The 14,379-nt window shown below is 38.5% G+C and overlaps 1 protein-coding gene across 1 annotated transcript in view; it reads right to left on the reverse strand.

Moving 5' to 3' along the window:
• Positions 1-397: 397 nt before the first annotated feature.
• Positions 398-14,379, reverse strand: part of cdk18 (cyclin dependent kinase 18) — a 38,688-nt gene continuing 24,706 nt past the window's right edge. The window contains exons 4-16 of the mRNA XM_028003163.1: positions 14,016-14,147; positions 13,708-13,764; positions 12,585-12,699; positions 10,037-10,131; positions 9,896-9,958; positions 8,363-8,486; positions 7,843-7,963; positions 5,458-5,555; positions 4,353-4,458; positions 2,890-2,932; positions 2,708-2,798; positions 2,511-2,588; positions 398-1,644 (exon numbers count right to left, since the gene is read on the reverse strand). Of these exons, the coding sequence (XP_027858964.1) occupies positions 1,610-1,644; positions 2,511-2,588; positions 2,708-2,798; positions 2,890-2,932; positions 4,353-4,458; positions 5,458-5,555; positions 7,843-7,963; positions 8,363-8,486; positions 9,896-9,958; positions 10,037-10,131; positions 12,585-12,699; positions 13,708-13,764; positions 14,016-14,147 (1,158 nt within the window). The 3' untranslated portion in view covers positions 398-1,609. The remainder of the gene's footprint in view (positions 1,645-2,510; positions 2,589-2,707; positions 2,799-2,889; positions 2,933-4,352; positions 4,459-5,457; positions 5,556-7,842; positions 7,964-8,362; positions 8,487-9,895; positions 9,959-10,036; positions 10,132-12,584; positions 12,700-13,707; positions 13,765-14,015; positions 14,148-14,379) is intronic.

Raw genomic sequence — 14,379 nt, forward strand, 5'->3', positions numbered from 1 at the left:
ACAGCTTCAGAGCTACGGCGGCTAAAGCTGAACTGCTGAGGATTCCTCTGAACAAGATGCAACTTCTACACAAGTCAATGAAACTGTGTCTTATCTTCAATATCTGAAATGGCTTATTTTCCACAAGTTCTCTCTGCCTTTCCCTCCTCTCTCTCTGGATAAACACTAATGATTTAAGTGAAATACATGTGGTAGTTGTTACCCATCAGACAAAAGCTGTGTCTCCAAGGAAAACCACACGCAAATCAACAGCATCGTGGCATTGATACATTTTTATTCATAGGCTCACTAAATACATCTTGAAGCTTATTAGTTTGTTTTTTTTGGTCTCATTTCCAAAGACCTCATTCAGAAATGAGACAAACATGTCCCTGAAAAGCAGCCCCCCCCCCCCCCCCCCTCCCCATCAGATAGGAGAACACAGATGGCTCCTTTCGTCCTTCCTGTTATCTGCTGAAGAAATATTTCTTTCTTGATACAGCAGAAAACCTGGTTTTGTTTTAAGTACCTTCTCAGAGTTCTGTGCTAGCTCCAATTTCTGTTTAAATGTCTCGCTGCTGCAGAAAAAGCTAACTTTTGAGACTTCTCTTCACACAGCAACAGCATCCACACACACACACACACACGCACCACACACACACACACACGCACACACACACACACACCTACAGCAGCTTTACTAGGCATGGTAACATTCAGTGTCCAGAAAAAGATCAGATTTTTGATTCTGGGATCAGTGGTCAGGCCCAACCAGGCTAAATGTTAGCTCACATATTGTTTGCTTTGTATTAACATGCTAATATGCTAACATTAGCATGTATACAAATTGACAGTTAAGAATTTTTTCTGTATTTGTACAAAAAATATAATGTACTGTATTTGTTGTACAATGTTCTAACATTTCTTTGCTAGATTAGGAGGACAGCAGAGGGACAGCGGTCCAACAGGAGGCAGAAAGGCAGAGGCAGAGCTTGTGGAAGATGAGTAGAGGAAAGGATGAATGGGAGTCAGAGGGGTGGAGGAGCCACCAAACTGGACTGACACTAAGGAGACCTCACTCAGAGAACACAACTTGCTGGTATGCTTCAGTCTTTTTTGTAAAAACTACAAGCAGGCTTTAGAATTTGACTAGTCAAGAATAGCAAAAATAATCGACTTTGTTCAATTTTTCAGATTTCAAAGCTAATTATTATACAGTCCCTTTTTTGTCTGAGCCATCAAAGGGGGGGGGGGTGACAAATTACTCTCTGATATGTGCAGCGTTTCTTGTAGTGCAAAAGTGTTCAGGATTTATGTGCTGCAAGTGTGTGTGTCTGTGTTTATGTGTGTGTGTTTGGAAGAAGATTGAATAAGGTCTGTTTAAGTGCAGAACATTTTTATCTTCAGAAAGAGGATGGGCCTTCAAGTTCAGCTGCCATGGCAATGAGTGAAAAAGCTGTCCTTGTGATGCTATGCATGTGTGTGTGGGTGTGTGTGGGTGTGTGTGTGTGTATGGTTGCTGAGGATGTTTGCTCAATGTGTTAAACTTTAGTTGGCCTTGATGATCTGGATTTGAAAGGCAGCTTCTCTCCATTCATGTCTTCCTTCTTCTTCTTCTTCTCTGCGTCTCCTAGAAGATGCTTTGTCTTCGATTCTTTCCTCGGCCTGAACAGGATTACATTACAGTTTATAAAGAAGAAATAAATTTCAATGATTTTCCCCCTAGATGTTTCACAGTGTAGGTTCACTGAAAAAAGATTCATTTTTTACATTTTAGTCATAAATGTGTTACATTTCAGTTACAAAGTTACAAACATGGTATGAAACACATGCTAATAAGTGTTTTCCTGTGATTTTATAGGCCAACACAAAGAAGAGCACAGTGGTGAAGTACAAGCATAATGATACTCTTTTCAAAATACCTACATCTAGTTAACAATGAAAATGTTTTTTTTTATCTTTATCTAAAACTATATTAGTCCATCCCCAAGTGAAAAAAAGAATTAAAAAATAAACTGAAGACAAAAAAGTTGTTTGAAAAACAGTACACACTATGATACCAGTGCATAGCTTGTTTTTTTTTTTTTGTCTGACTTTATCAGTCTTACATATCTTGATATGAAGAACTTTTGACCCACTATAACATGGCTTCAGTTCATTCACTGCAAAAACACAAAGTCTTAGCAGTTAGTTTTAGTCTAGTTTATAGTGCAAATATCTTGGTACAGTTGAAATAAGACAAACTAACTTACTAACAACTTTTCAGCAAGACATTAGGAGTTTGTTACAAGTCAGTAATTTCTCAGTATTTGTTAAAAAAAACCCAAGTTCCATTGGCAGTTTCTCAAATCCCAGCAAAATTCTTAAATGACAATCAGTTGCTGATGTTTGTTTCAAATCATTTTAGAACCCGGTGAAAATCAGATTAGTTTATGTCCTCAGAAAACCCCAAAATACACAGGCACAAAACAATTGCCTTCCATTATCTGTGATATGGCTCTGGGTAAGGTAATGTCCGGCTCTTTTCTTACCTAAAGGCTGGAATACTGAGCTACGATGGCCTGGATCTTTCTGGAGCTGCACCTCTCCGAGAGAGAACACTGAAGCAGCTGGAGCAAAGACAGGAAACGGAGCATGTGTGGAGCTTGTAGTTGCGTTGATACCACATATAAAAATCATACAGCTGTGTTCATAATGGAGCATCTCAATGGAAGCATCCATATCTTACTGTCAGCAAGATGATGTATGGCATCCCCCAGACTCAGGAAGTAGGCGTGGTGTAGAGCCGCTTCAGACGAGATTCTGGTCCTGGTGTCATACTGTCACACGCCGTGCAGAAAGAGCTTGTTAGAACCTCAGTGAATTAGCAGGTAAGATTAGGATTCATATAAATGGGCTTTGGTGTCGTACCAGCAGGAAAGCTGACAGCAGATCAATTCCCTCCGTGTCCAACCTGAGCAAAGTGTTAGACAGCTTAAAACTTCACTTGCTCAATAAACATGAACAATTCCAATTGTTCACGTTTATTGAACATTAATGGAAAAATTATTTTCCATTAAAAATATTTTTTAAATTCCATTAAAAAGTATTTGTTCCCTTGTAGATTGCTTTTTGGTGAACTAAACATCAAAGTATAAAAAAGAACTAAAACAAATCCATTCTCAATGGATTTCCTATCATCCTAAAACAAAAATGTATAAATCAATCATGTCAGATTATATTTAAAGGGGCAGTATAAAGTATTTTCCAGGCACACAGTGCCATTTTATAGCTCAATCAAGTAAATATGTCATCTTCAGTTGCTATAAAAATGCTTTGATTATCTTAAAAGAAACTGGACTTTGATATTTAACGCCTTCAAATTGGGCCTCTGTTTCTTTAAAAACTCCTGCTCTTTCTGAAGCTCCGCCTTCAGGAAGTCATCACAACATGGCTCCTCTAATAACCCTCTAAACGTTTTTACCAGAGTTTCACTGAGAAGCAGCTCCTATAATGGTAAATGGGCTGAACTTATATAGCACTTTTCCAGTCATTTTGACCAGTCAAAGCGCATTACACTAGTCACACTCACAAACACACAAGACGTTTATACACCAATACACAGATTGGTAGGCAATTTGGTTAAATGCCTTGCCCAGAGGCACATCGACATGTGGCAGGAGGAAGCTGGAATCGAACCTACAATCTTCGTAAGACGACTACTCTACCAAAGAGCCACAGTCGCCTCAATGAGTTCAGCTGATGCACAGATCCACCAGGTGTTTGCTAATTGCTACTGGCTAGTCTGAAGGAGCTGAGTGGAAGAGTTTCGGAGGAGGGCTGCTCTGTGAGGTGGAAGCTCGGAAACTTGGAAACTGCAGTTCAGAGGAGAAGCTGCGTCTCAAAGGCGAGCATTTTCCGCAGCTGAATGGTTGCTATGGGAGATTAAAGGATTTCTCAACTATAGCTACATGAAAAAATCAAGACAACACTCCAGGGATGTTTTTGGTGAGAGAACAACATTATAACATGATGTAATTTTCAAAAAAGTCGATTTTACATAATACTGCCCCTTTGATTATATATTTCAATTTCCATTACCTGAAGTCTTATGCTTGATAGGATTATGTGTCCAAAACATCTCGAAGTGAAACATCAACAAAGTTTGAAACACAATAAACTGGATGATACATGATTGGCATAATACTACATTAATAAATGTGGTATTTATTAATGTAATAATAAATACATTATTATTTATGTATTTAAATAAATACCTAAATAATGTATTTAGGCATTTATTACTAGCTTTCCATTTATAGCTAGTAATGCTTTAAATGTCTCAGAGTCTGGCCATGCATGGAGATCATTGCTAGTTAACATAGAGGGTTTACCGAGGTACGTGGTTGATGAGAGCTTGAGATCTGTACTGAGGAAAGAGGTAAGACCTGAACTCCTCATTACTGCTAATACCAGGCCAAGTCTCTTCGGTTGGAGTACCTGCATTGCAAAGAAATAATTCATCGTCTCGTTTCTTATTACATTTAGTTATTATTATTATGTAAACACCAGGAAACCAAGTGAGGAAACGTCCATGTTAACGGTGCAGACTAACTGCTACATGAGTAGTCGTCACCCACTTCAAAATAAGAGCATGAATATAAACGTCTAACTACTTAAAGAATTCTCTACAGTCAATAACCAAAACTTTGACGCAGATGTTGAACTTTATTCAACTCAAAGTTTATGAGACAATCAAGTAGATTTATGGTACGTTCACACCAAGAGCGTTTTGAGCGTCAGGCGCGTCTGATTTACATTTAAAGTCTATGTTGAGGTGCATCGCAGGTCGTTGCGGCTCATTACGAGCGTCTAGCGCGGCGAGATTTGAACCGTTTGGAGAGTTTTGAGCATTTGAAGCATCAAGAGCGTCCAAAGGAAAACAACAGCTAGAGCTGACGCGCCCTCAACAAGCATCCACATAGACTTTGAATGTAAACCAGACGCGCAAAACGCTAGGTGTGGAGTAAAATGTTAAGAGTCTGCATTCAACGTGCACACGCATCGAACATGAAGCGCTGGATGCAGTAGTTTTTGACGCACGTAACGCTTTTGGTGTGAACGCACCATTTGAATACATACCAAAAAATGAATTCAGAGGAAGCTAAGAGCGCTAATTGTTTTCGAAGTTTGCAAAACCGCTAAAGTGCTAAATGAAAAATTTGCTACTGTACGGTTAGCAGAAGTGGCACACCACTGGTGGTTTCCTTTCATTGTAGGTTTCTAGAATTCATTAGATTGCTGAGAGCAGCCCACTTTTTCACATACATTCATAAAAGAAGGCTGCATGCGTAGGTGCTGGATGTGATAGTTCTGTGGCCAATGATCCGGTTGGTTCAGGGCTGAGCAAATACTTCCTGTATTAATAAGGATAAGCTCTCTTCTCATCTGCACATTTCATTCAGGTTTTTACTGTACTGTCATTTCTAGTCATCTTACCTATGAGTCTAAAAATCAAGTGTAGCTCCTCCTTCACCGTGGCACCAGGAAACATCGGGCGACCCGTTGCCATCTCATACAGTATACAACCCACACCCCTACGGAGAGGTAGAGGAGGAGGAAGGGGATGAAAATACAAGTCGGACAGAGAGGGAAAAAAAGCAATCCCAATATATTAGGTCTTGATGTGAATTCAAGACTTTAAAATGAGTGAGTGGGCACTGTGGGTGGCGTGGTGAGACCCCCTGTTGATCTGTGGGGGGATATGTAAGCTCATAAAAGACCGTTGCATTGCTGGAGCTCCGTTTTTCATAATCTGTCATTTCACAAAGCTGTGGGGGTGTTATAAGCAAACAGTTATTGTGCAAAAAGTATATAAGGAAAGTGATTGCCCATGAATTATGCATCTTCATATTAGATTGTGAGTCATGTGTCTACAAGCAACCTGTGATATTTAAAAAGAGAGGAATGATTCACAGGAATCTTGGAAGATCCTGACGTTGATTAAAAAAGCTCAGTGGTGAATGGGGGAGGGCGTGTATTCATGTAGCATTAAAACTATCTTAAAGTGCTGCTTGGACCGAGGCACACTTTATCTGTCCAGTCAGTTTAAATGACAACTGTTCAGTATGAGGAAATAAACTGAGAATTAGCCGACCAATGGAATTGGTCCATCAGTCAATCTTGACCAAAGATGACTTACAATGTTTTACAAAACAATTCATTCTCCCAACGTTTTCACATTACATCGACAAACTTTGACACATTTTTCTGACACTTTGCTCAATAGAACACAAAAACACACATAATTGTAAAGTGGAAGAGAAAATGAATATGGCCTTAAAGAATCTGAAATGTTTGTCGTGTTGTTCACCTTCTTTCCTCTGATAACCCAGTGAAGGCAATGGCCTTCACCTAATTTATAAATGTAGTCTACCAACACATGACTTCATCTCACCATGAATGCAGCCATTTTGTGAGCATTTCCAAGGTTTGTTAGAGAACAGACAGCGCCATTAAGACCTGTCTACCCCTGACCTGACAGACAGGAAGGGGAGAAAGTTGTGGAAAGGTTTAACGCACAGTTGGGTCATACAGCAACGTCTGAACAACCCACACGGCTCTGCTCAATCCATCATCTGAAAATGGAAAGCATTATGGTGTACCATCATGGTTTTCCTCCACAGAGATAGGAAGTTGATGGGAAAAGGGATGAAACTAAATGCAGGACAATCATGTAAGAAAACCTGCAAGCAACTGTGTGTTGTTTATAGACGATCCGCGTCTGTTTGCTAACTTCAACGACAGGTAAAAATGTCTCTAGATGTACAACGTTGATAGACAACCCTGAACACCTGCCGCTGTCACTGATACAAAAAGTTGTTCCATCAGCTTGCCGATTGCAAATTCAGACCACACGTTAAATTTGTACTTAAAAACATTTTGAATTAAAGTTTGTCTCTCCAGTTCACAATTACACATAGATAACCATTTCCATAAAGACAACCCACAAAAGGCTGTGGATAAATCCCTTCTATACATTTTCTACAAAGAGAAACTGTTGCGCAGACTGGTGCAGCACTATGTATGTTCCATATCAATCATTTTATAGTACAATCAAGTATCTATGTCACCTTCAGTTGCTATAAAAATGTTGTATATAAAAAATATGACTTTAAGGAAATTTGACTTTGTATTTTAACTCTTTGAAATTGGGCCTCTGTCTCTTTAAGAAACTCCTGCTCTTTCTGAAACTCCACCTTCAGAAACATTTAACATTGTTAAATGTTGTTTAACATTTAACATAGTAAGCAGCAGGAGAGACCGTTAAATGAAACACATTTAACAACCAGTGTTTCACTGAGAAGTAGCTTCTATAATGAGATCAGTAGATGCTAATGGCTGCTGGCTAGTCTGAAGGAGCTGAGTGGGGGAGCGCTGATCTGTGAGGTGGAAGCTCGGAAGATTGGAAGCTGCAGCTCAGAGGAGGAGCTTCGTGTTGAAGGCGGTGCTAGGTCCACCCAGTTGTTTTCCACAGCTGAATGGTTGCCATGGAGATTAAAGGATTTCTCAAACATTCATGAAAGAATCAAGGAAAAACTGTAGGTATAATTTTGATAAAGGAAAAACATAATAACATGATGTGAAGCTAAAAAAAAGAGTCAATTTTACATAATGCTGTCCCTTTATAGTGGCTTTGATCAAGAAGTGTAACTAAGAGCAAATCAGATATTTGATATGTTTTGATGTTTGATTAATGTCAGAGAACAAAATGTAAAGAATTGTTTATCAATTTATAAAATTGTGTAAATAAAAAATCCGTTAGAACTCCCATCCCTGTGGGATGTGGGTGGGTGCACTGAAAGGTGAATGACTGTTTCTCACCACATGTCGATGTGCATGGAGTACTCCGTAGAGCCCAGGAGCACATCGGGGGGCCGATACCAAAGAGTCACCACTTCGTTGGAGTAGGTCTTTGTGGGGACGGATTTGGCCCGAGCCAGACCTGGACAGCACAGGATGCCATTTTAGCTACAGCTCACATCTTTGCTCAGCAGGACAGGTGGCTTCGCTCTGCTTCCCATGAACTTTTTTAGCCAATGAAAGAGCTGATGGCAGCTCAACATGTCATGTTATTGCCTGCGTGTTTAGCTGGAGCTATTAAAAATAGTCAGGGACACTGGTGGGCTTATCGACCCACTTCCAACACAAAACTGGAAAAAAATCAAGAGAGAGGGGTAATGGTTGCTAGGAAACATGAAGGCAGGCCGAGAATAATCAGCTTTCAAGACCTCCGCGTGGCGATAAAACAGAACACAACTCAAAGTATTTACTGCAACCAGGATTGCTCCGTCACTGCAGAGAGTGACCCGTTCGGTTTGTTGAACGTCGTCGTGCTTCCTACCAAAATCGGCCAGCTTCAGCTCGCCCTTGTCGTTGATGAGAAGGTTCTGAGGCTTCAGGTCTCTGTGGAGGATTTTTCTTTTGTGGCAGTAGGAGAGACCGCGCAGCAGCTGGAACATGAAGATCTGCAGGAGGGAGGCGTGAAGGAAAGACGCTGCACAGGTTCAAAGGGAAATGCAGCCGTTCCAACACAGTGGCCGTATTTACTGACCTGCCTCACATATTCAACATAACTTTACAACAATATATTATAATGTCATTTATTGTATGTAGTAATGCAAAACACAGCAGCGTTTTAAGTGGAAGGAAAAGTATTCAGTCACATTCAATAAAATAGAATATGTGAATAATTAAAATAGGAATCTTTAAGCAGATATTAAGTTTTTTTAATAAGCCCACATTTCAGTATTCTACTTTTTTTTGTTCTTATTGATCTGATGTGATATTATAAACTCAAATGTTGCGTTTATATTAGCTGTAAGTGGAAAACCATCATTATGAATCAAAACAAAAGGATTAAAAACAGCAGTCTTTGTGCAATTAATCAATACATCGTGTTTCAGTTTGTACACCGAGTTACTAAAATAGTTTATCTCTCAAAGCAAATCTTTATCTTTGTTTGTTTTGTTAGTGAAACTGTCTTCAGAAAATCGGTCTACTATGTAATATGTAAAATAGTCTAAAAATCCAACAGAAAAAGTAAATATATGCAAGCCTGAAGGCATTTTGACTTTATTTTTCATAATTAGCGTCAGGATTTCAGAAGAATGGAAATAAGTTTAGGATCCAGCAGGGCTTAATGACCAAACGAAGGCATGATAATTAAAGAGGCAAAATAAAGAATAAATGTCAGACTGTCAGGTAGCATATCGTATAAACGCAGCCTGAAAAATGACTTTAAGTATAACACATGAAAGGATAGACATCCTCAATTAAAATCTAAGAAATTAGTACTGTATGTTTATCGTAGGGGGAAAGAACAAGAACACAGTTTGTTCTGTTCACCAAGTTTAAGAGTTCAAAAACATCCTGGGTGCATAAAATAGTGTTAGCTCTGATCCTTCCCCCAGCAGCTGGTAGGCTAGAATCAGCACCGCTCCCAACAAACTCAGTAAATGTTTACATCCTGTTGATATTCGCTAATTCGTTTCTTGTGAAAGCTCTGTTGTATTTTTATGCAGATTTTTTAAAATGACTTTACTCAATTGCACGTTTCTTTCAATCTGAGTATTCTAATTCCAATAATTGTGCTGTGTATTTTTTTTTCTTCGCTGTAAACTATCGTCTTACTTGATATTCTCCTAGGTGTGAATCTGCCTGCCTGTCACTTTGCACTACAGTAACACAAATTCTTAACAAGTAAAGGACAACTCCAATTGTGACACTCATCTAAAATACAAGCTCACCAATATAAACACAAATTAATTCCTGAATGGGAGTTTGCAACAATTTTTTTTTCTTTTCTTTTAATAGACTCAAGACATACATTTAGCTTCTTAAATCCTCCTACCAGTAATGTACAGTTAGCTCTCACCTTGACGTTGTGCATGCTCATGAGATTTCCACAGTTGTCCAAGTAATGTTTAAGGTCACTGTCCTGCAAAACAGAATAACTCGCTGTTGCATTGATCTTCCTTTGGGGTGAGTGACCTTTAGGAGCTGTGCTGATACTCACCAGATACTCGAACACCAGGGTGAGGCAGCGGTCTGTGTGGATGATGTCATGCAGCGTGACGATGTTGGCGTGTTTGAGGTTCTTCAGCAGAGACACTGAACCCCCCCCCCAAAAAAACAAACAGGTGTACATGAGGACAACAGAAAGCTTGTTGTGAATTTATGTATTATTACATCACAAAATAATTCTCAATTAGGGGTTAAGATAAAATTGACCTATAAAAACTGTGATGTTACATCACAGTACACTTTTTAATGGCCAATAAAAAAGATTATTTAATATGATTAATGATAAATGATTACACTTTCTACATGTGAACGTAGAAAAAAGTATGTGTATTTTATGATGGAATATTAGGGCCATGCTAAGAAAACAATAAAAAATATAAAATTACGAGAATAAAGTCAACTTTATTTTTAAATTACGACTTTATTCTCATATTATTTAGACTATTCTCATAAAATGACTTTATTATTTTACTTTTCTTTTATTAGTGTGGCCCTAATACTCTGTTGTAGTATTTAACTGAGTCAGAAAAAAAAAAAGTTGTTTTGAGCCTTTTCTCTACTATAATCCCACACATACTTTACACAGATAATTTTCCCTTTTGTTTTTGAAAATAATTTGTGTCTACAGAACCATGAAAGAGCATTTTCCCCAGAGAAGATGTTTTTTTGGGGGGAAATCAACAATCCAATGTACAGGTTTTTATTTGACAGGTTTGTCATACTTACATGTTCAAATGATCAAATGTATTTTTATTTCCAAAGGCTTTAGGGGATGATTTCCACTTACTGAGAGAAAGGCAACCTGTCTCGATCTGAAAATGATCGGTTGCAGCTCCCATCTCAAACGTTGTGAGAATTGTAAGAGAAGGTTTTTTTCACCCCTGTGGAGGAATTCTGGCGCTTTGGCCCAGGCTCTAGACAGTATTGTTCTAATCCATCCACATTGGAAGGTTTTTGAGTATAAATTGCCCGTTTAAGGTCATGCCACCCCATCTAATTCCAGACTTAATTAAATCGCTGGAAAGCTTCCATTTTATGCATTGGATCATTTTTGATCCAGTATCATAGACCCCACTTAATGTTGGCCGTCAGGTTTTATTGAAGTCATTTCATTTTGCTGCAGTATAGGAATACTACTCCTATTGGTGTGGGTGGTGAAACTAAACCAGAAATATGGCAATTTCATAATTTGAAATGGATGGGGGAAAAACTTTTCATATAGTCAGGTTGGATTGGATAGTTTCCCCAATAGTACATAAAATTATTTGAAAATAGAGATATGTATTGTCTTGGGTTATTTTTGTCTGACATCAACATTTCTTTCAACTGAAAGTTAAAAATCTGAAAAAAAATACACTGTCACTCACTGTACTTTAATATTGTCACCTTCCTAAAATAATGGCCTGAGTTCATTTTTGCCCAAATTTTTATTTATTTATTTAGCCCAAAATTATTTACTCCAATGATTTGGCATAAATAATTTTGTTTGTAGTGCTAAAATCATTTTGGTTATTAGTTTAGGAAGGTGACAATATTTTGATTTCAAGAAAAACATGTATTGCCTATGCTGCACCACCAGGTGGCGATAATGATAACCATAAAACCATCGAAATTCATAAGAAGAAGATCCAGTGTGGCTCAAGCAGCTCCACATTAAATATTCTAAATATTCTACCAAAATAACTCTCATTAAGCTTCATAGAAACAAAGACAAAGGAAAGTAAATGTGGAAAATCCACAAAAACGACACCAGTGTTGTGGTTTCTATGCCTCTTAGCACAAAGCGAGCTTCTACATAATCAGTGCTTTAATATCAGACCACACTGCTTACAGAGTTCTAGACTTTCTTCTCTTTGGAGTGATTTTATTACACCAACCATGAGGCCCAGAACTCTGACCCTAGAACTTATGTTACCTTTACTAATTTTAGGAATGAAACCGAGGATCCTGTCAAAATAATTCCACTTTATATTTGATATAGATTCACTCAGAGGTGAATCAGTCAAACCAGAAAAACAAAAAATTGTTTTGAGAGACTTCACCGACACTGATGTGTGTTCTCTAACATTTGGAGGGAAGAAGAGGAATGAGGAAACAAAATCGTGTTCTCGCAATATAGCTGTGATCATTCAACAATGTTGTCACTAACAATGTAAGTTGTTCAAAGTCAGAATAACTTTATAATAGAGGCTAAGATGCCCAAAAATATAAGCTTTACTCCTGCAGCAGAGCCTGATCTCTACAGTGCCTTCTTATGATCCACATGGTTAATTATTTTTATTTGTCTGTGAACCGAAAGGATTTAATCCCAAAGTATTTTATTTTGACAAAAGATTTTAACCTCATTTTGCTGAGAATTTAAACAAAATAAGATTTGTGGAGGGGAGACCCTCCCTCCACAAAGCCCCATCCGAAAATTCAGGTTTATCAAAAAAAGTGCCGCCTCCTCACCAGGGAGATTTTTCTCTGGCGAATTTGTTTGAGCAAAAAATCTCAGAAAATCCCAAGTGAGACTCTGACAGGGTTAATGATCCCTTTACCTTCTCTGATAGCAGTGCAAGGAGCTCCCTCGTCGTGCTCCAGGCGGATCTCCTTCAGGGCCACTAGGTTCTCCGTTAGTTTGCTCCTTCCTTTAAAAACGGTGGCGTATGTCCCCTGGGAACCGAAGCACAGGAAGGCATATCAGGCGATATCATGTAAAAGAAAAAGAGCCGTTGTAGAAACATGTAGAAACAGTCTTTGTAGTTCTGTTTCGCTCAGAATCACCTTTTTTTATTTTATTTTAAAGGAGTTAGTGACGACTATTTCTGACTGATTGAGAACACCTTAGAATGACAGCAATCGTGTCGTCAAGGTGTTTAAAGTTGAGTTTGAGTGAGAACGTTTCTACTGTTCATAAAAAACATACAAAAATAATCTATTGCATTTTGTGTATCTGAATCAGTTCAACATATGGAACAAGTGACATGTAGATCTGAGAAAAGGTCGGAACAGGGTTCAGACTACCAGGAAAAAGTCAGATATGGGTCACATTTGCCTGATGTTCATTTTTTGTTTATTTTTAATCTACTTGATTTTTAATTCAATTTTATTATTATTATCTTCTTGTTGTATGTTGTTTTTAACTTTTTTGTGCTGAAAGGTGCTATATAAATAAAGTTGCCTTGCCTTGATGTGTGATCTAGTTGTTTTCAACAATGTTCCAGATCTATTCAGTTTAATTCTATGTTTTGAACCATTTAAAACAAGGTTTTGCTGCAGTTTATTTTTACATGTAGTCAAGGTAGTCAACCTATTGTTGTACAGTCAGTTGCAGTTTCTTTATTATTTATTTGCCATTGGCTGCTATGCTACTGATTGCACAGACTGAACACAGTAAAGATGTTTTTACATGTTTGACCAAGTTTGTGAAGCTGCTGGTGTGTTTAAGTCTGCTGTACTGGCATCAAATAAATGTGACTTCTTCAAAGCAGATTGGTTTTTAGTTGAATAGTGCAGGATAAATATCACATTAAGTGTGGAAAACAATCTCAGATGATTTTATCACAGCAACCCACCGTTGTAACAGGGAGTCAACTTTTAGTTGCTCGCAAACAAAACCGTAAATGTTGCACTGAACTCAACAGAACCTTTGAATCGTATGGACAACCAGCTGCGACGTACCTCACCTAGTTTGCCAAGCTTCACATACGTTTCCAGTTTCCCAAATCCTATATCAGACTAAAAGGCAGAGAAAACCATTAGGCAGATTATTTTCACAACACTTGATTCTGTCCTCCAGATCAGGAAATAAAGGTTTGACTAATCTTACACTCGACAAATGACTTGTTTACTCTGTCCAACAAAAAAAACACTTAATTGGCAACAGGGTTGAGAACAAAATAACAATGATTCCTTCAGTCTGAGTCACTACCCGCCATGCAGGTGAGACAACACAACACGGTGTGGAAAATAAGCCGACGGTTACTGACCAGTGAGGCGCGTCGGGACGTGCGGCTGAGCGGCCTGCAGAGGGGGGAGTTTTCGCTTTCCTGCTGCAGTTTTTTGAGAAACTCCGGAGGCAGGCGGATGTCCATGGGCAGAGACATCCGCTTACTGACGTCCTGAAGAGGTCGACCGAGAAAGGGATCAGACGGTTCTGTTTGTCTTGTTCAGGCATTTTATGTTTGTGTCAATTATTTAATTGATTGTCAGGCAGATATTCAAAAGTTGGTGGATTCAGAATTGTGACTGAGGATAAATGTGAGCCAATTACAGCTGTAGGAAGGAAACCTAAAAGGTTTGGCCCATACAGTCAACAGCTCAAAAGGCAATTATTCCTGCTGCTATAAAAAA

The sequence above is a fragment of the Xiphophorus couchianus genome, chromosome 20 (genome assembly GCF_001444195.1).
Source record: "Xiphophorus couchianus chromosome 20, X_couchianus-1.0, whole genome shotgun sequence".
NCBI lineage: Eukaryota > Metazoa > Chordata > Actinopteri > Cyprinodontiformes > Poeciliidae > Xiphophorus > Xiphophorus couchianus.